General features: G+C 47.2%; 1 protein-coding gene across 2 annotated transcripts; it reads right to left on the reverse strand.

Annotated features, from left to right (window-relative positions):
- Window positions 1-3,028: 3,028 nt before the first annotated feature.
- Window positions 3,029-21,617, reverse strand: LOC146036755 (histone H3-like centromeric protein A). 2 transcript variants are annotated; one of them, XM_083160647.1, is made up of 6 exons: window positions 21,535-21,617; window positions 12,588-12,683; window positions 11,727-11,840; window positions 11,461-11,588; window positions 11,303-11,380; window positions 3,029-3,362 (listed from the first exon to the last, which is right to left on the reverse strand). In XM_083160647.1, exons 3-6 carry the CDS (start codon window positions 11,815-11,817, stop codon window positions 3,228-3,230), a joined length of 432 nt encoding a protein of 143 aa, XP_083016773.1. In that variant the 5' UTR covers window positions 11,818-11,840; window positions 12,588-12,683; window positions 21,535-21,617; the 3' UTR covers window positions 3,029-3,227. The 2 variants fall into 2 exon arrangements, with proteins under 2 accessions (XP_083016773.1, XP_083016774.1); XM_083160648.1 differs by lacking the exon at window positions 21,535-21,617 and having other exon boundaries at window positions 12,588-13,002.
- Between the last annotated feature and the right edge of the window lie 530 nt (window positions 21,618-22,147).

Here is a 22,147-nt window from a genome sequence, read left to right on the forward strand (position 1 = left end):
TAGCGCAAAAATAATACATCCCCTCTTACTGCACATACACACACGATCCACGTTTCATGAATCTCTGTCAATGAAAATTTTTAAGAAAAATTGAAATTTTTTATGAAATATAGAAATTAATGCGAAATTATGAATTATAAATTGTGAAATGTGACTGTTTTATTTAACTGTCAAAGGGTGGACTGTGGAAAACGAAATTGCATCTCTACGCCATTAAGGTATTGCGACCGTCCTCTGCGCAATTCCATTACGCCATTTGCGTCTTATTAGCTTAAACGTAACTACCAAGGTCGGACGTGAAACATTAATGGTAAATTCTTTAAGATATGTCCCCTTTTGTTTTCTCTGTTTGTGTGGAACTCACTGATTAAACCCCCAATGTTGTATTATTTAACTTGTTACAATTGGCGTCAACAAGCTGCAGAGGCCAGGGGGGGTGAAACAATTCACTATACCTGCCCTCCCAAATACCTAAATCAATGTAATCAGATAACCTTTGTGTGTAGTGAAACCAATGACCACCCATCTAGTTCAAACTGGTTTTCTAGTCTCTGTCCAAATACCTGAACAAAGAATCCAGCATGGTTTGACGAGATTCCCATCTCACAGGAAGACGTCCCCCGTGAAGCTGAGAGCCAATGAAGAGCTGCACAGGCCCCTTTCTTGTACCCAATGATCATTTAATCTGACCCCACTCCCTTTTGCTTTAAAAAGGACCAAGCGTGGGATCCAAGGGCATTATGTGATCTATCCAGAACACATACCCAGGGACCTGGGATTTGTATGCGGCCGTGGTAATTGCTTCTCTTGACGGTAATTGATATATTTCCTTATTTGTGCCAGTCGTGTATGTTAGCCGAATCTCCATTGCTAATCTATGTAACTCTGTTTGTTTTCATGTATAAACTGTATTGTATAGGTTCATAGTTTATATATATATATATATATATATATATATATATATATATATATCCTATATTCTGTTAACCTTTTGTGTCCACACAATAAAAACTTATAATCACACGGGGTTGGATCCGTGATCCTAATAATACAGTGTGTGTGTGCTTCCATTACTTAATCGCAAGTGTATCAGCGTTTCAGACGCAGGGTCAGCTTTGATCATAATCAAGCGCATATGCATTGTTAAGGTTTGTGTATTAATAACTGGCCTAAGGACATAATGGGACATACATTGCATAAAACTCTCATTAAGAGATACAGTCGCTGATGCGACTGATAGTATGTTTAAATTGTGATCAGCTGCGATAATCACACAGTGTATTAAGTGTGGGGCTTCATTTCCATACAGCTGTATAAGGGTTAAAATCTGCTAAGGTCACTGTACCTGGAGTGAGCCAAAGTTTAGTCATATACTAATGTGGTTTACACCAGTTCCCATAGCCTGTGAATGAAAGAGCTTACACACACTGAACTAACCAGTGCTGAAATTAAAGTGGCAACTAGCCGTTGCTAGTGTTAACGAATTGTATGCTTTATAACAGAGGACTTCAACCATGGCCCACGGGCCACGAGTGGCCCGCCGACTAGTTTTAGGTGGCCCGCCAGTGAATTGCTTTTTTTTTTTTAATTAAATGCTGTGATTTAAAAAAAAAAAATCCTTTCGCGCGCTGTCCCATTAGCAGTGGGACGTGGCGGAGGTGGATGTGCTGGCTTAGGCGGGCGGGACTGTGCGCGAACATATGCATTGTGTACTTCCTGATGCCGCGCACCCGTCCTGCCCATGTCCTTTCAGACAGTCGGGAGACTGGAGTGGGTGTGACAACTGCCGGCAGCCACGCACCTGTCCCTGCCTGCCCCATGGCTGTTAAGACAGCCGACGCCGCCAGCAGCAGCCCTCTGAAGGAGACCTCTGTAAGGGACACTAAGGCAAGTGTCTCAGGAGAGGGTGATGCCAGCTAGCTACCGCGGTGCTGAATACGGGGGAGTGGGGGCTGGCAGTGCAATGTGGCCCTGTGTATGGGGAGGGTGCTGACTATGGGGAGGGGGCTGGCAGTACAATGTGGCCCTGTGTATGGGGAGGGTGCTGACTATGGGTGAGGGGGGCTGGCAGTGCAATGTGGGCCCTGTATATAGGGAGGGTGCTGACTATGGGGAGGGGGGGCTGGCAGTGCAATGTGGTGCTGACCAAGGGAGGGCTGGCATGCTGCGCAATGCAGTGCTGACTATGGAGGGAAATACTAGGGCATTTTGTGAGGGACACTACTGGTGGCATTTTATGAGGGACACTACTGGTGGCATTTTGTGAGAGGCACTGCTGGGGGCATCATATGCATAAGCAGGAGTATTGGCATATTCGGTGTGTGGCATATTGTGCAATGGGCATCACGGTGTGGGCATAATGTATAATGGGCATCATGGTGTAATGGGCCTTCATGTTTATATGTCACTGTGCGGCCTTTAGACAGCCAACCTTAAGCATGGAAGGACAACAACCATTCCTGCGGTAACCAATGTCTGGTCATGCAGATTGCAAAATTGAGATGTCAGGTAATTTTTTTCCTGCTAGTTCACACTCTTATCATTAGACCACGCCCCTTATAATTAAACCACACTCCTTTTTGGGAGCTCACAATTTCTTAAATATCAAATTATGTATGGGGGGGCTGCATTTTTATTCTGTTCGCACTGGGGCCCTAATTGTTTAGAAATAGCCCTAGTGCAGACTATATATTGGGGGCAGGGTTTATATGTATGGGCAGCTGTGCCAACTATCTATGTGGGGGGTGTGCTGTCTATCTATTAAGAGCTGTGCTAAATACCACAGTAGAGCTTAGTGGCCCTCGGGCTTCGTTGAATTTTTTAATATGGCCCACACTGTCTTAAAGGTTAAAGACCCCTGCTTTATAAGGTAACGAATAAAGTGTAACAACTGCATTATCCACCGGTTTGTTATAGTGCACACATTAACAGTTGATACACAAGGGAAATGCTTCATAAGATTAATGCACAATATGTTAATTACTTCTATAGACTTTCGTTTTTTTTTTTTACATTTTTATTGTCAGGTTACAAAAACAAGTAATAACCATATCAACTTGCAGAATAACAGTAAACCTCCATGTCAACGTGACAAAAACCCAGAGCTTCGATGTCCGCGCTCTGCAACAGGATTATCAGAGGTCATAAATTACCTCCTGCGACGGTGTATAAACTGGGAATAAAACACCATCGACAACAAACGTGAAACTGAAAACTTCAACATCGTGCTATCCGCGTCCGAGGTGGCACCCTCTAATTCGCCGTGCGAGCTGAATATCATTCACGTGCAGTGTGCCCCTCTGTGCACGGGCACTGAATAGGTAAGCGTCTTCGAAAAGCCATACCAGGTAGGCCTCAGCTGCCTAAGAAAGAGAGGTTACACTGAAACCGGAGGGTTACACAGGAAAAGGGACTTCGGGCTTAAGTCAGCATGAATCGCTACTTATTCACAAAGCAGAGTGATTATCGGACTGCGCATTCAGACACAATGCGCAAGGAAAAAATAGCGTCAGAAAACACGTATAGATCGTAAACACAATGCAGCTGGATATTGACCGTCGGTAAGCTGCTGTTTTGGGGTGAAAACCAGACTATTTCTGGATGGTCCGAAAAAACCCAGCAGGTCTGTGACATCAGCACTGGCCTCATTCAGCCTGTATCAGTCACAGATTTAGTCTCTTCCATGTTCCGGGATTTGCGTATAGCAGGCCTGACCAACCTGTGGCTCTCCAGATGTTGTGAAACTACAAATCCCATCATGCCTTGCCACAGTTTTTCTATAAGGGAGTGTTAAAACTGTGGCAAGGCATGCTGGGATTTGTAGTTTTACAACATCTGGAGAGCCACAGGCTGGCCTGTCCTGGCGTATAGATTTGCGGGGGGATAGCAGTAATCGTGGTGTTTCCTCTTCCTGGGTGGCGGCTACCTACTTCTCAGATTAGCGATTCATGATGAATTAGGCCCTTATCCCTAATAAGATTCATAGATAAGAATAAATAGTTACAGACACAGAAATTGAAAGGCAATACATGGTCAAACAGAGCAAACAGATCATATTTCCCCATAAATTCTGTAGGCCGCTATTAATCATTCATTCACACAGATATGCCCTCATACGTACAGCCCAATCCCAGCGGTGTGTACTTGCACTTTGTGTTGCTACTTTTTTTTACCTCCGCTTTGCGCCTTTATCTTCATTGTGTAATTTCCTCGATTGTGCGTCATAAGCCCCGTACACACGGGGGGGATATATCGCTGAGCGATATATCGCTCGCGATGAGCGATATATCGCTCAGTGTCCCGTTTGCATCAGCGACCAGAGATGGTCGCTGATGAAAAATAAACTGCCGGGAGAGCCCAGCAGTGGAAATCAGCTGGTCGCAGGAGCATGTTCCTGCGACCAGCGATCACTACGGGGGAGAAAACGGGAGCGCGCACCTGGAGATATATATCGCCGGTGCACACTCCCATCGCGGGCAATATGGTCGCTCAGCGACCATATTTCCCGCGATAATAGAAAAAATCGCCCCCGTGTGTACACAGCCTTAGAGAATACTAATTGTAGTGCTGTAGGAGGTATCTTGGGTGAAATTTAAAAGGGTGAGAGCTTCAGATAGTGAGAGATTTGGTAAGAAATCTCCATTTTTTTTTTAAAGCGCCAATCATTTACACTGCAAAATCCAACTGGTTCGGCAGTGTAAATGATTGCCGCTTTAAAAAAACTGGAGATTTCTTACCAAATCTCTCACTTTCTGAATCTCTCATCCTATTAAATCTCACCCCTTGTGTCAATAAACACCTCCTACCGACTTCTGTGATCCACTGCTGCAACAGATCACTGCACAAAAACATGGTCAATCTGACGGAACCCGAGGCTGGTCATATTGGCCCAAGCTGTTCTGTAGAAGAGGCCAGGAAATCTGTGCTGGAAAATCCAGACCTGGGAGCTCTCAGAAAACGCCCCCCCCCCCCCCCCCCCCCCCCCCCGGCCGTCAACATTGGCAACCAGTAAAACTTCTACCAAAGTGAGATTGCGTCCCTGAAGGGATGCATAGTCAAGGCCATATTAGCTTTTAATTATAAAAGCTACAGCCAGTGTTACTCCGCTAACATAACTTAAAGGAGAACCATAAGAAATGACAAACCGAATTGTTTGTGGGAGAAAACGGGAGTACCTGGAGTAATCCCACGCAATTACGGGGAGAATATACATAAACTCCACACAGTTAGGGTAATGGCATTGTTTGAATGGAACCCATGTTATCTACAACAGCTGGTGTTCCCATGTGATCTCAAACGAGATTGGGCATATCCAGTGTGGTATGAATATAGATTGACATCAGTGCTGTGAGGTAGTAATGTTAACCATTACACAGTTCGTACTGCACCTCCACAGCTGCATCTCCCAAAAATGCTACCCCGCTGGGGTGCAAGGCTACTAGAGGCCAGGAGGAATACTAAGTCAAATTATCTCAAATGTGCGATCTGCATGTTACATGCATGTGATCCGAATGTAAATCCGACTACATAGTCAGATCCCACACTGGATTGTATTATGTGTACACACCACAACCAGCTCTATATGTGACAGTGCAATGTTCCAACTTCCAATGACCAGGAATACCGAAGGTTATCCTGTGGAGAAATTACACTTCAGAATCCACCGTTGGTGACGTTTGCCATAGTGCCCTGTCAGAACATGAAATAACCCCTGCTATTGTGGGGACTGAATCCTTATAGCCGTGCGCCTTGTCTACTTAAGAGACGGGAGCGTTGCTGATTGAGCTATTGCTCTATTAGGGTAAAACAGGCCTGGACTATGTTCCGACAGGGTTTAAAAGTTAGCAGAGGTGTCTTACACTAAGTGTCTGGACCAGAACTGTAATGGCTGCACACACTGTGATTTCTAATTGACTTGCTATGGAAAACTTTGCTAACTCATGAGTTAGTAACATACAAGTCATGCTATCTGCATTAGACATTGCTGCCCTTGCCTTCGATTAATGGAGTGACCTCTGTGTCACTCTGATAGCAGGGTATAAGACTTCCTGCTGTCCTCTGTATGACCTAGCTGGCAGCAAACTGTCCCCCCATAAACTGTAATCTGAGAACACAGTATCTTTCTGGAAGAAAGCAAGAAGGGGTTTTTATTTCGTCAGCCAGCAGATACACATTGCACAATTAGAGGCTTATTGCAGAAATCTAACGATCTCTATGTCACAGAGGAAAAATACATCAGGGAAGGCCACAGACACATGCCTCAGATGACAATGTAAACTGAGTTATACACTTTCCACCTGACAATATATACACTACACACACACACACACAGGGAGAGAGAGTAGGTATAGGTAACCAGAGATAGAATCACTGGATAAGAGAGACAGTATAAGGAGATGAGCTGCCACAGGCCAATCAACAACACCATGGTATATAACACAGGAGTGCTATGACCTAATTTACATACAGCCCAATACTGTCCCACTATGCTCTAAACCTGATCACAGAACCTGGGGGAGCAGCTGCATTCAATATGCAGTTAACCAGGACAAGCTTAAGCACAGCCCTGGCATTAGCAGTCAGGAGCTTCAGCAGTGTGCAATGGCGGCAAGTTTTTTTTATGTTAAAATGACCGCCAGAACCGCGTGATAGCTGGGAAAGTGTTATGGTCTCTGGGAGCAAAACCCTGCGGTAAGCTCCCTTCCTGACCAGCTACGTCCTTACAATGGCGTCCCTTTTTGAAAGGGTAGCCGCGCCATTAGGCTATACTCATATGCCCAGGCTGGCCGGACTTGCAATGAGTGCAGGACACCAATATAGGAGTCCCTGTGTCACTATCGCTGTCCTCTAAGATTGTACAAGAGGCAGCTAAACTGGTACAGCTAACACCTACATTTCTGACATGCAGTGATGGTGTTAACACAGTTATGAGACATAGCACAATGCAAATAATAATAAAAGTGGCACTGAGCTCCGCAAAGCACAAAGGCCGGCAGGAGCATAAAGTACTGTACCCTGTGCTCCAGTAGGAGAGGTACAGGGGAGATTTGCCCAAATGGCCTGGCTGTGAAGAGGTGGACCCCGGACTGGCAAAGTGCTCTCCGTGTCCCTCTATCACTATGCAGCAGGAAGGCAGGAAGAGATCAGGGCTGGAAACCACGTGGGTACATCCTAGCTCCTGTCTCCGGGAGAGGGGCTGTGTGAGGAGAGGCTCCCTCACCCTACTAGCAAATGGCCACCGGGATTAAATGCCTCATGTGGCGCCGGTAAAATGGCGGGGATCCGGCGCTTGCAGGGCGGCCCCGCTTACCGACGCCACTGCCCACACTCAAAGTCTCCCTGGTGGTCCAGCGGGACAGAGTGCACAACACTACGAGAGGCGGCGGTTCTGCCGCTTGCTAGTGCAGCCCGGCGATCCCCCTCGCCGAGCTGCTCAGCCGCCATTAGAAATGCGCACGCGCGCGCTCCCAGCGGGGAGCGCGTTACCTGTAAGCGGTGCTCACCGCTGATGTCCCGGTCCCCGTCGTGGCTGTGCTCTCCAATGCTTCAGAGCCAGCCGAACACCTCTGCTTGTGGGAGCCACGTGGGTGGTGTTGGGCTGCCGGGTCCCGGGTGATGGAGCGCAGTGCAGGGGTCTAAAAGACCCCCGGCGCTGCTGCTCTGTCACTGACTCCAGTCAGTGTAAAAATAAGAATAAAAAAAAAATTAAAAACGAAGTTTAAGCTGCTTTAACAGCAGCCCTTTCAAAATGCGTGTTGGCTCCTGCCAGCACAATCAAAACTGAAAGTAAGCTAGCCTAGGAGGCGGGGTAGAGGAGGGAGGAGCCAGGGCTGTCTCTGGGCAATCTAGAAGTTTTATCCTTTCTGGTGCTGGAAAGGTCGTGACCTCACTCTCTACCCAATGTAATCCCTCTGGCCCCTGACGTCTGCCGCAGAAGAAATACTATGTGCCTATTTGCACACAGACCCAATCCTGGGATGTCGCTCACAGCCCCCCATTGGCTGCAGGATTGCCGACATGCTGCGATGTTTAGAGGGTGAAACTCGGCACCGTTCTGCAAAACATGGGCGCGCCGCTGTAAGTTTGAAGGCATTGCAGATCCCCGTTGTACTCAGGTGTGTGAAGCAGACGGCCAGCCTGCTTAAGTTTCAGCTTGTTATATTCTGCATAACAATTATTTTTATTTTGAAGGGACGGCCATGGGCACGAAATTCGCCCCAAGCTATGCTAATCTATTCATGGCCCGATGGGAAGAAGATTTTATTTATGATAGCATAGCTTGGGGTAGTAAACTCGTCAAGTGGAGTCGATATATTGACGACGTGTTGTTAATATGGGAGGGAACAGAAATTGAACTGAAGGAATTCACTGAGTCGTTAAATCATAACATCCATAATATTAAATTCACCTTTACGATCAGTAAACAGGCAGTGAACTTTTTGGACCTTACCATATACACAGTGGGAGAAATACTACACACTAAAACCTACCACAAACTAATACGTTCATACCTACAGACAGCCAACATCATCGCCCATGGCTAAAGGGAGTCCCCAAGAGCCAGTTCCTGCGCCTAAAGAGGAACTGCAGTGACCCAGAAACTTTACTCCATCAAAATTTGAAACTCAAATCCAAATTTGTAACGAAGGGATATGAAGAATTGGAAGTCCTGGGAACCATGGAAGAAATTGGGAAAAGGAATAGAGACACTATATTGAAAGGAAATGATAGGCAGATCTCTAGCGAAAAGAAAACAGAAGATTCCAATACTCTTCAGTTTGGTTTTTTTACACAATTTGACAGGAACCACAAGCAAGTCGAAAAAATTATTAATAGACATTGGCATCTGCTACAAGAAGACCCTGTATTGAAGAATCTAATTCCTAAGAAACCGAAATTTGTCTATAGGAAATTGAATAATTTAAAAAATCCTCTAGTATGCAGTGCACTCCCAGAAGAGAGGAAGAATCTGGTACGGACAAAAGGGTTTCATCGATGTGGTTCATGTGTCGGGTGTAAACAAGTCTCAACAATATTGTCAAAAACCACAGAGGTCCTGGTCAATAATGTCACCTTTAAGATCAGAGACTTTATAACTTGTGAAACATCAAATGTGGTGTATCTGATTGAATGTTGCTGTGGTTTGTCATATGTAGGAAGGACCACACAGCCTCTCAAAACGAGAATTGCTGAGCACTTCAGGAATATTAAGAAAGGCCTCTCAACACACCACTTGTCGAAACACTTTTTAGAGACTCACCAGTGTTCAGCACTTCAGGAATATTAAGAAAGGCCTCTCAACACACCACTTGTCGAAACACTTTTTAGAGACTCACCAGTGTTCGACAAATTCTATCAGAATTGTGGGCCTACAAAAAATTCTGGGCAGCTGGAGAAGCAGAAATATTGAAGAAAATTTGGCGAGAGCTGAGATGAAACTCATCTACAAGCTTAAAACTCTAACTCCGCTTGGTTTAAACCACGATTTTGAACTTAAGTGGTTCCTTTAGTTTTTGTATCCAAAAAAATTTTACCCAAAAATTTTTTTACCTAAAAAAGAAAAAATATTTTTACCTGGAAGTTTTACTTAGGAATTTTTTACCTGTATTTTATTTATATATGATGTAGGGCTAGAATCTCTTATAATTGATTTTATTGGAGTTTTTAACCAGTTTAAAATATTCCAGCCCCTGCGCAGATAATATTTTAAAAATTTTTATACATTATGTTTACAATTCTAAATCCATATCCCTAGAATTCTCCATATCCCAGAAATCTAGACCTAACCTTTTATTATTGCATATATGTATTTATAAATGTGCCCATTAAGAGGAAGAAACTAATATCCATATCTTTCTCAGAATCAACGCAATAGCACTTTATACTTGACACCTATAAACAGAAGATTTCCAATAACGCAGTACCAAAAGATGAAAATATATGGGCGTGGAAGATGTTGAACACGTGGATACAATACTACAAACATTCTGAGTAAAAGAGCGGGAATCGGAGAGACGCCGGGGAACCCTTCCAAAGACGTACATCTCCTTCTGGCAAAACCGCGTGGACCGGAAGTGACGTCCATCGCGGCTGTAAGAACGGAGGACACCGCGTCTTCTCCGGACTGGTTTGACATCTGGAGACAAGCGGTCTAGTTAAATTCATTATAAACGGGGGGAGAGGAACTACCTGGCGCAGTAAGAGGAGTTTTTTCAATGGAACTGTTACATTATATACACGGAAGATGCACTTACGGTTTTAGAAAACCGGAACCGGAAACCCTGGGACGACAGGGTATAAATAAAGAGCATAAGCAGTACACTAGCCAGGAACCTGAAGAAGAGACTCAGTTCTCGAAACATGTTGATACTGGACTAGTGTTCTATCACCAGAGAAGCAGGTATTTGTGAGATTGGAGGCCCACACAGGTCCCAGGTCCGGACCCTTGGGTACCTGAGTGTTGTCTCCGGTATTGACACTGCTTGTATCCTGGGTATTTTATCTATATATTTGTCAATGAGCTGTATTGTGGAATAAAATTTGTTTGATCCAAGTCCCCGGGAGAAAGATACCTTTTGTCGTGTTGTACAGCTGATCGCATCGTGAGTACGGGTATGCTACCCTAAACCCAAAGATACCATGATATGTGTGTAAAGCTGTTTTTTAAGTGAGTTGGGTACGCATTTGTTCAAACCCACTTCTGAAAAAACCATCATTGAAAAATGTCTTCATATTTGTGTAAACCAATCTACACATTGGATGGTGTATGTTTTTGTCTCTCATTTCATATAAAACAACTGAGGAGTCATATAAAGAAGATAATAGACAAAGGACTCTACACCATCTGTAAGGGAAGTACATGATTATTTTTCACACTTGCCTATATATATTATAAAAATTTGGAGTAGAAATTTCTTAAAGTCCGTAAGGAAAGCGCTAAAATCCTGAGTATATCTTACATTCATTATTCTCGCTTACTAGGGATAGGGGAAATATCCCAAATACCCAGGACGAGCGAATTCCTATTATAGTAGCGCCACAGATTTTTTCAAAAAACCTGAGGATTTGTTAAGTTTCAGCTTCTTTGCTGGTGCTTTAAACCATTCCGAATCGCAACCAATGGCTATGATGGAGATGGATCATTAGCGCTGATTCTAGTGACACGTGATGGGGTATACAGAGCAGAACACGGCCAGGATATGGGTGAGGTATACATGGCCGCATCACATCTTAGTACAAGACATCATTCTAAGACTATCCCAAACAGAATGCAGCGAGCGGTTACGCCGCTAAGAAGCCTTACCTCCTGCAATGCCATCAGCGCTTGGCTTTGCCAGCTTAACGGCACACCGCGGGAATACTTCATGCTGATCTCTCCCACCTAAACAGAAAAAACAGACATTACTAGCAGAGCACAGAGGAGGGGAACTGTTAGATGCAGAACAGGCAACACCATCTCACCAGGCAGTGGAACGGTTCCTTCCTGATCAGCAGCACCACTGAATTCTGGTACTCGCGTATTTCCATCAGTGCCTGAGTACCTGGGCGGTACCGCCTCCGTATGGGTGGTGGCACTCTCTGGCTTGTGTCTGGTTTAAATTAGATAGAAGACAAAGAACAGAGTTTATCAGTCTCCAAGCGCTGGACACATTACTGGTCACCACAGCGAGCTCAGTCCCGCGCATCTCCTTTAGCTTTCATTATTTATAAGAGACGCTTCCTCTTACCCTGAGATGTACCGGCCGAGGCTGCAGACACCCGCTGAGGATTGTTGGACTTCCTGCGGTTAACACTGGCTTCAGACCCTTTCTTTTTCATTTTTAGGACTATGGCGCAGCACTCTGCAGAAACAAACAATTTATGGGATAGCTTGATAGAACATTTAAAGCTTATTTTCTAAATGCAGAGCTGATTGGGGGCAGTTTCATATGCCCTGTGGAAATGGGGGAGCATCTAATGCACACTCAATATAAAAATTATAAAAAAAAAAAAATACAAATTATATATATATTTTTTTTTTCCAAAGTGCAGATTCTATTTTGGAAGACTTTCACGTAGCACACCACCGATTATCTGGCATTCGATGGTCCGGAACCTTAGACTGTATAAGGGAGTTAGGTTGCGGCAGATTTTCATCATAATAACGATGGAGAAATGATCTGCAGTGTATGGGAAAAGATCTACAATCTGATCTGCGAGCTCAATTAAAACATTCAGTGCAATTACAACTCACAAAATAAATGTAGAGAATCTGCAAACGCCCTATTAATAAACGCAACGGGTGCGAGTTAAATAAACAAAACAAGAACGCAGCCAATGGGGAAACAGACGTCCGTTAGCAGCATCCGACAATGGTAACAGAACAGATTGGAATGGATTTGGAACAACAGGAGCGCAATCAATCAGGAGTTTAATAAGTTTGTCATATTTTGGTTCCAGAAGAGAACGTGTGCCTAACACATGTATGAACCTTCCCCCAAAGCACGGCGCTCCCTTACTCGCAGTACTGCTGCTCTCAGCTACCGGTAACACAAACAGGGGACTACGGTCATACCAGCAATGACACATCTCACAAGTACCGGACGTACATTGGAATGCAAGCTCACGTTTCCAGGGGAATCTTCTGCGTCACTGATTGGTATTTCTTTCTGGATGGATTGCTATAATGTGAAGCACGGTCTGATCTGCGTTACAATGATTAAAAAAATAAATAACACCGCAAAACAGCATCAATTGATCATAAAATCTATAGAAAGCATAATGTACCCCAATGGTGCCCACACACGTTGCAATCCCTGGGCATGTTCTAAGCGATCTCACCGGATTGCTCCTCCATAGCGATAGCTCATCGCTATCACCCCGGCGATTAATATACAGCACGCTGGATAAATTTATTCAACCACCAGGGTCCCAGTGTCCATAAAATCCAAATGTGACTCACTTCATAGGTACCAGGATAGGAGAATTCAAATCAGCGAATCCTACAGTAATTTATACTGTAAGTGACTCCAGGGGAGACTAATGCAAATGTAATGCAATGCATAGGTGCTTATATGTTAGTTGGGCGCCCACTAAGCTATTTGCTTAGTGGGTTATTCTGCGTAGGAAAATCGCATCGCATGGGCCATTTTAAGGGCTGTGCGATGCAATGCTCTTGCTCTATTAGCCCCGGGGGATCGCATCTACCGCAAAATCGCATGCAATTTTATAGGGTGTGCGATGCCATTAAATGAGCTATACAATAATATCATTGTATGATATCCAATGATGTTTTAGGCACCCCACCACTATCCACGCCACCCCGAAGCGTGGCGAGCGGTGGCGGAACGCATCCTCCGACCTTTTCATGCCCCCACTATCCACGTCGAGCCCGAATCGTGGCGAGTGGACGCGGAATATATGTAAAGTAATCCGCGTGCGCTCGCCGCGCTTCGGGCTCGGTGACTCGCTGCGCTCGCCGACATGGATAGTGGTGGTATGAAAAGGTCGGAGGACACGTTCCGCTGCGCTCGCCACGCTTCGGGGTGGCGTGGATAGTGGGGGTGGGTGCCTAAAACCTCATTGTATGTCATACAATGCTATTGTATACCTAATGTAATGGCATCGTACACCCTATAAAATCGCATGCGATTTTACAGGAGGTGCGATGCAATCACCCGGGGCTAAGAGAGCAGTGAATAAATTACATAGGAAAATCGCATCGCCCTTAAAATGGCCCATGTGATGCGATATTCCTAAATTACCGTACGTATGCTAATTGGGCGCCCAACTAACAGATTAGTACCAATGCATATAATGTTAGCGCTTATATAAATAACATTAATGCAGGTGACTGGGTGAGACATCAGCAGCACTGACTGCATTCACACACTTTGTGGTTATGGTAGGACAATCATATACTGCAGTGGTTCCCAAACTGTGTGCCGCGGCTCCCTGGGGTGCCTCAGGACACTTGCAGGGGTGCCTCAGGACACTTGCAGGGGTGCCTCGGGTTGGTGGTCCAGGACCAATTCAAATTTTTTATGGTTAATTATTTATGGGCAAAAGCAGTGCTGGTGGTTGCCAACCATAAGATATGTACAAACAGAAGCAAATCCTGTCCTTTACCACATAACTGACCCTAGGAATCACATATAAATCCAATCTACTTAATGTAGTATTTATTCTGCATTTTTTGGGGGGGCCTAGGGGTGCCGTAAAAAAATTCTGATACTCTAGGGTGCCTTGATTCAATAAAGATTGGGAACCCCTGATATACTGTATATACAGTAGCAGGGTTATAGTGACACCTGGAGGCCAGAGGCGGCACTACATTAATAGTGTTTAACCAGTATATTGAAAAGGAAGAGATCTATTTAATCTTACACTACTATTCGTTAAGAGTTAATGCACAGTATTTATAATAGGCTATTTCACCGTTACAGGTCCAGCGTCTGCATTTACTCTCATACATTACATTTTAATGAAAATTAAAAAGCGAGGTGTGGATTGTGATCAGAGCCGGCTGTAGCCCAGTCTGCCCAGACCTGGGGAGGGGGGGGGGGGGTCACAGAGTGTGCCATTCACAAAATGAAGGATGTCCATGAGTACAACACCCTAGTTATACTTAATGCAGTGGCTGCTGCGGAACTTCTAAGATGTCACCGCCACACTTTCATATTGTGTGTGAGGAAACCCACCCAAGTACGGGGAGAATATACAAACTCCACACAGTTAGGGCCATGGTGGGAATGGAACCCATGACCTCAGTGCTGGGCAGCGGCACTCCATGGGATTTTTCGAAATCCTTTTAATATCCCGATGTTTCGGGGTGTGAAAACCCCGTTTTCCTTGTGTACATAAACCGTTTATGTACACCTTGAAAACTGGGTTTTCACACCCCGAAACATCGGGATATTAAAAGGACTTTGAAAAATCCCATGTAGTGCCGCTGCCTGTGTATGCGCCAGCGACTACATGACCCTCCAGAAGGCACCCGGGTAATTGCTTTCATTTCCAATGAGTGCCAGGCTGACTGGATGAAAATATATATAGTTAGTGACAAATACCCACAGTGGAGGCTGTGCCATTGGGGAAGAGAGGTCCCATTACAGTTAATTATAATAAGTATTAAGTAGGATGATAGGCCCCCACACACTGCGGGGGTTATTCCCGTTCATTCTTTCTGACAAATTCCTTCTTAGATGGACAAAACCATGTGCACTGCAGGTGGGGCAGATGTAACATGTGCAGAGAGTTAGATTTGGGTGAGTTATTTTGTTTCTGTGCAGGGAAAATACGGACTGCTTTATTTTTACACTGCAATATAGATCTCACTTTGAAGTAAAACCCCACCCAAATCTAATTCTCTCTGCACATGTTACATCTGCCCCACCTGCAGTGCCCATGGTTTTGTCCATCTAAGAAAGAATGAACCAAAACAACCCCCTGTGCTACTTCTCCGAGGGGAGAAGATGCATCCAATACCCCCGTGGTCCACCTGGCAGCTCCCCAGGAGGCTCACATGCGATTTTGGAACTTGATGTGCCATTTTTTACATTGATTTATCGCATGTATAGCAGTGGGGGGCAGGAGAATTTAAAAAAGAAAGAAAACCATTCAGAAGAATGGGCGAGCACTGATTAGCTCTCTCAGCCAATGAGCAGCCCCCATTCATTTCAATGGTTTTTTTTTTCTTCTTTCAAACCTCCTACTCGGAGGTCACACCTGCTGGCACGTACGTATGGCGGCACTCGGACACTATACGTTACTGGTGCTAGAAAGCACCCGTCATGAGCCCCTGACAGGTCAGATTCCAATTTATCTTATGTTCTGAAGGTCTGATCTCCGACTCTGGTCATACACATGCGATTTGGGAACATTTCTCGGCCCAAGGCGGAATCGGGCCCAAATTGCTAATTATTTTCTATGTCATCTAGTGTTCATTTTTGCACCTTGAGTCTTTCAAAACCCCTGCAGTTCCTCTTCCCTGCCTGGGGTGTCGCATGCACCAAGTATCCAGTCATGAGGCGCACGCTCTCACAAGCAGGGCCCTCTCTCCTTATGTGCTCCCGCCAATGGTATTACATGGGATACCTACACCAGAACGGCGTTTAGGATTCCGGCGGTCATAATAGAAACCCCTACAGCTCAATAGTGGAAATGCCAGCAAGGGCTCGGAAGGCACCCTAATCGTCTCCCCTACCCCCCAAACCCTCCCTTCTAGTATCCAACCCCCACCCCCTGGACGCTCACTGCTAGTGCCTCCCCCTCCGGACCCTAACGTCTAGTGCCTAACCCCTGCACCCCACCACGTAAACCTAACCTTATGTCTCCCCCCCCCCTACTAGTACCTAAACCTAACCACCCTCTCCCCTTCCTCAGCTGGCCACTAGCTATCCCCGCATTCTTACCGATGGGGATCCTAATGAATTTGGAGTCCTGGCACTGAGGGCAGTTGGGATGCCGGCATTGGTATACTGAACACCGGCATCCTGACCGCAAGGATGTTAACCCTCAACCACAACAAATCCCTCGGCTAAGTGCCATTTAATGCAGCACTGTTAGTATGCCCTGTATTAGTTCTATATGGTCTTGAAGCTTTAAATAGTTATGTACTCTGTAATTGGGCGCTGACAATCCTATGGTGCCATCTAAATGATAGTAAAATATGTTATATATATAAGTTTATACAGCTACTGTAATGACCGGAAGATTGAATAAGTCATCTCTGGATAGACCTCTAATTAGGGATGGACATCGATGGTCTATATTTCAGAAACATCAATGTTTTTCTTCCAATGGTAGTGTTTTGGGCATTTAATGGTGCCCTTTCAATGTTTGTCGCCATCGAATGCTAATCATTTGATGGTGTTCCAATGGTGGATTGTTTTTTCTAATTCCCACTAGCGGTGTCTGTTTCAGGGAAACTTCCTAGGTTCCTTGGTGGCTGTCTGACTCTCTGCTGCAGTCAGGAGCCGGCTTAGTCCCCCGCCCCTCTGTAGGATTGCTGATAGGCACCAGGGCCCACACTGACTCCGAGAACCAATCAGAGCACAGACTTCACCCTGCAGCAAGAGCAGTCACTCACACACAGAACACGCCACAGACACACCATCAGGAGGATTCAGAGGAGACAGTGAGGTCACAGAACTTAATACCAGCTCAGGCTTTTGCGCATGCGCTAGTCATATAACTTATTTTCACCATGGAATTTTTTGGAGGCAACGGTTAGTTACCATCGCATCGAATGTTTCAATGGTGGAATCAGAGCCATTATTTGATGGTGGGCTTCCGATGTCCATCCCTACCTCTAATTATAATATCATGATCTGGATGAACTGGTGCTGTAGCCACACAATCTATACCATGGCTTGGCCTGAGATCTGACCTGAACACTGGGCTACAGCGCCCAATGATGCTCCAACAATCAGTAATGATGATCACCCAGCCGCGGAAAGCAAATATACAGGAATAAGAACGAACAGTCCACACAGCAGCCTATCAGGGAAGGGGGGCAGTAACATCAGGAATCAGAGCACACAGTCCACATAGCAGCCTATCAGGGAAGGGGGCGGTAACATCAGGAATAAGATCGCGCAGTCCACATAGCAGCCCATCAGGGAAGGGGGGGCGGTAACATCAGGACTCAGAGCGCACAGTCCACATAGCAGCCTATCAGGGAAGGGGGGCGGTAACATCAGGACTCAGAGCGCACAGTAAACATAGCAGCCTATTAGGGAAGGGGGGCGGTAACATCAGGAATCAGAGCGCACAGTCCACATAGCAGCCCATCAGGGAAGGGGGGCGGTAACATCAGGACTCAGAGCGCACAGTCCACATAGCAGCCTATCAGGGAAGGGGGGCGGTAACATCAGGAATCAGAGCGCACAGTCCACATAGCAGCCTATCAGGGAAGGGGGGTGGTAACATCAGGACTCAGAGCACACAGTCCACATAGCAGCCTATCAGGGAAGGGGGGCGGTAACATCAGGAATCAGAGCACACAGTCCACATGGCAGCCTATCAGGGAAGGGGGCGGTAACATCAGGAATCAGAGCGCACAGTCCACATAGCAGCCCATCAGTAAAGGGGGGCGGTAACATCAGGGACTCAGAGCGCACAGTCCACATAGCAGCCTATCAGGGAAGGGGGGCGGTAACATCAGGAATCAGAGCGCACAGTCCACATAGCAGCCTATCAGGGAAGGGGGCGGTAACATCAGGAATCAGAGCACACAGTCCACATGGCAGCTTATCAGGGAAGGGGGCGGTAACATAAGGAAACAGAGAGGGACAGCAAGATAAACAGTGATATGTCTTCTACCAAAAGAATAGGGTATCAGTGTGTATGTGACCGGGAAAAGAGGGGTCATGTGCTTAGCTTTGGAGAGAGATTCAGATCGATTCGGTACTGCGTGCATTCGCACGCAGTACCGATGTTGCGCGTCTGCGTATGGTGCGTGCACCCACGGCGACCTTCCGGGTTGCCGGGTGCACGCACCCATGCCGGCCTGGGGGGGGGTGCGAAGATGGGCGGGGGGCGCCGGGCTGCCCCATTACCATATGGGCGTTCCCATGAGAACGCTGGGTGTTAGGGGTGGGTAGCTGACATCACCGGATGTCAGCTGCCCGCCCATATCCACGCCAGCATGCACGCGAATGTAAGTCACTGAAAAGTCACTTATATATGCGTGCACGCTAAACATCATTCGATGGTCTGTGACCATCATAAGATGTGGGCGGTTACCCGAGCAATGCGAATGGATGTTTATGCAAAACATCCATTCGCAGCTGCTCGGGCGAAGCCGCACTTTGAGGGGGCGGCAGGGGGGGGGGCGGTCATTCGCCGGGCGGGGTTTGGTGGACTTGCAAGGCTGCGAATTCGCAGTCTTTCGAATCAACCTGAATAACCCCCTAGGTGAGAGATAAAGTACCAACCAAACAGATCCTGTCATTTTTCAGCCCGTAACATGACAGGAGCTGACTGGGTGGGACTTTATCTCCATCCAAAGTACACAGAGCCCCATAGGGGGTCATTCAGTCGCACGATAAAGTGCAGTGCTAGTGCAGCGGCATTTAAACCCTAGCAATACCCAACTCGCCCCTTCTGCCCAGATGATACTTCCCCGTTTTACCCCAAAGCTTTCACTCCGTCCGTCTCCTACCAGCGCTATTTGCCTGGCGGCGGGAAGCGCTGATGACTTTGAAAAGACTTGCCGGACGCTGATTGGCTGAATTCAGCCAATCAGCATCCGACAAGTCTTTTCAAAATCTGCTTCCCGCCAACCACATACTATGAGGCCCTGTGAGGTCCACAGACAGCCAGCGGAGCTCCGGTGACAGGCAGCGGGGTTCCGGGGACTGGTGTAGCCGCAGCTTACTTTCACTCCGTCCGTCTCCTACTAGCGCTATGTGCCGGGCGGGAAGCTGATTTTGAAAAGACTTGCCGGACACTGATTGGCTGAATTCAGCCAATCAGCGTCCGGCAAGTCTTTTCAAAGTCATCAGTGCTTCCCGCCGCCAGGCAAATAGCGCTAGTAGGAGACGGACGGAGTGAAAGTAAGCTGCCGCTACAGCGGCTACACCAGTCCCCGGAACCCCGCTGCCTGTCACTGGAGCTCCGCTGGCTGTCCCCGGACCTCACAGTGCCACCCCCCCTCCAGCGCCTGGTGCGCGTGACCCCCCAGCCCCCCCCCCCCCTAGTTATAGCCCTGGGTTGGGGGTTGCGTGCGCAGTGTTGCTGCATTCAACAGCATCGCTGCGAGCAGGCCGCCCTGCCGGGAGGGAGAAGAGCCTTTAACTGGATGGATAGTTAGTTTCTTCTGCGCATGTGCGCACATCCTGGCCAGTCCCGTTGCTCTGCGCATGAGCGGCAAATCAATAGCAGGAACCATCGATGGTGGGTGACAGAATGTTTTATAACCATCGGTACTTGTTTCCTAGCACGGCCACAATCGGGGGTAATCGTGTACCTTAACTTAAGGTACACGATTACCCCCGATAGACCCGATTTCCTTTGAAATCAGGTCCATTTTGCCGGCTAGGACACAATATCGGGGGCATCGCGTCGGTCGGGACCATTAACATTGGTCCCGACGCGACCGACGCGATGCCCCCGATATTTCCATAGGCTTCAATGTTAAAAAATATTTTAACATTGAAATCGTGTCGGGAAAGGTAAAATATCGGGGGCATCGCGTCGGTCGGGACCATTAACATTGGTCCCGACGCGATGCCCCCGATTTTTCCATAGGCTTCAATGTTAAAATATTTTTTTAACATTGAAATCGTGAGAAAATGTGAAAAATGTGAAATGGGCCAATATGACCCATTTCACATTATAGATGTCCCCGTCGTCACCCCACGATAGACGCCAACCCGAAGCGTGGCGAGCGCAGCGAGCCCGCGAGGGGCGGCGGTACGCGTCCTCCGACCTTTACATGCCCTACTATCCACTAGGGCGTGGAGTGAGAATAGAATAGTGTGGCGAGCGCAGCGAGCCACCGAGGCCCGAAGCGTGGCGAGCGCAGCGAGCCCCGCGAGGGGACGACGCGGATACCTTCACAGTTATACGCGTCCCCTTGCGGGCTTCACAGGTGTCCGTGGCGACGCGGACACCTGTGAAGCCCGCGAAGGGACGCGTTTACCTGTGAAGGTATCCGCGTCCCCTCGCGGGGCTCGCCACGCTTCGGGCCTCGGTGGCTCGCTGCGATCGCCACACTATTCTATTCTCACTCCACGCCCTAGTGGATAGTAGGGCATGAAAAGGTCGGAGGACGCGTACCGCCGCCCCTCGCGGGCTCGCTGCGCTCGCCATGCTTCGGGTTGGCGTCTATCGTGGGGTGGGGTTTACGCCGTTAAATTTGGGGGGGGTTGGGAATATTTTACATTGAATCCAATGTAAAATCGGGTCCCAGGGACCCAATTTACATTTCATAAAAAAAAAAAAATCGGGTCCAAAATCGGTCGGTCGCGTCGATCGCATCGCATGCGACCAAATCGCATGCGATGCGATCGACCCGATTTTTCCGACACGACCACCCCGATCTAAATCGGTGTGGCCGTGCTAGGAAACAAGTACCTAACCATCAATGGTACCTGCTTTAAAAGCCAATGATGGCAACCATCTATGAGGGATGTGCCGATGTCCAGCCCTAATTATAATCGGTTTACCCAGGTGCCCCCCTGCCCAAATAAGAGGCAGCGATGTGATATACACTACACAACCCTTAATGAGCAGAGATGCAACAGCCTTTGAACAAAAGACTTAGGAAATCGCCCATAGCAACCAACCAATCCTCTTCTGGCTAGCATTTACGAATTGCATTCTATAAAATGAGGTAGACGCTGATTGTTTGCTACAGGCAACGTCCCCACCCTTTTAAAACCCAGACACAGCATGGAGTCCTGGACTCTGCCTAGCGTCATACACGCAATGTCCCTATAACTGCGGCGTTATGCCGGAACCCGCTACCTGTGCTCACCCACCACAGCAGTCACGCGCGCGATAACGGTGATGAAGCAGCAGCAGCCCCACCCTCCAGCCAGCACTCACCGCGTGTCCGGCGCCGCTGACTTCCGCGCTGAATATAAAGATCCGCCCACAACCACCACTCACCGCGTGTCCGGCGCCGCTGACTTCCGCGCTGAATATAAAGATCCGCCCACAACCACCACTCACCGCGTGTCCGGAGCCGCTGACTTCCGCGCTGAATATAAAGATCCGCCCACAACACGCTCTCCCTGAGCTGTCCGTCATCGGAGCGGGGCGGGGCCCGCAGGCAACCAATGGGAGAGGCGCTGCTTTTTCCTCTCCATGAACTGTTGATTGCAGCGGGCCGGGGTTGCACAAACATTCGCGAGCAATGAGTAGTAAAGTAAAAGGAAAACCAGAGCTGGAATTTGACGAGGCTGAAGTTGGCTTCTTATTCGAGCTCCAGCTTCTTATTCAGGACAATCACTTTCACAAGGGTTAATAAGTCTTGGACCACAAATGTTACACCAGAAATCCACACAGGGGGGTCACTTACATATGACCCACTTGCAATTTATTTTGACCAACATGGATTTTGGCAGAAATAGGGCACTAAAGTGGGCATGGGTCCCGGATTTCATCATTTTGAATAAGTAGCTGTTGTCCTACAAGGGTTAAACAGTGTTGGTCAAAA

The sequence above is a fragment of the Crinia signifera genome, chromosome 9 (genome assembly GCF_055691185.1).
Source record: "Crinia signifera chromosome 9, ASM5569118v1, whole genome shotgun sequence".
Lineage (NCBI taxonomy): Eukaryota > Metazoa > Chordata > Amphibia > Anura > Myobatrachidae > Crinia > Crinia signifera.

Bases quoted from the DNA above. Each gene is read 5' to 3' on its own strand.
- LOC146036755 (XM_083160647.1), bottom strand. From the start codon at position 11,817: ATGAAAAAGAAAGGGTCTGAAGCCAGTGTTAACCGCAGGAAGTCCAAC. The intron at 11,589-11,726 runs GTAAGAGGAAGC...AATTTAAACCAG, and splicing joins CTCGGCCGGTACATCTCAGG to ACACAAGCCAGAGAGTGCCA. The intron at 11,381-11,460 runs GTGAGATGGTGT...TTTTCTGTTTAG, and splicing joins AGGAACCGTTCCACTGCCTG to GTGGGAGAGATCAGCATGAA.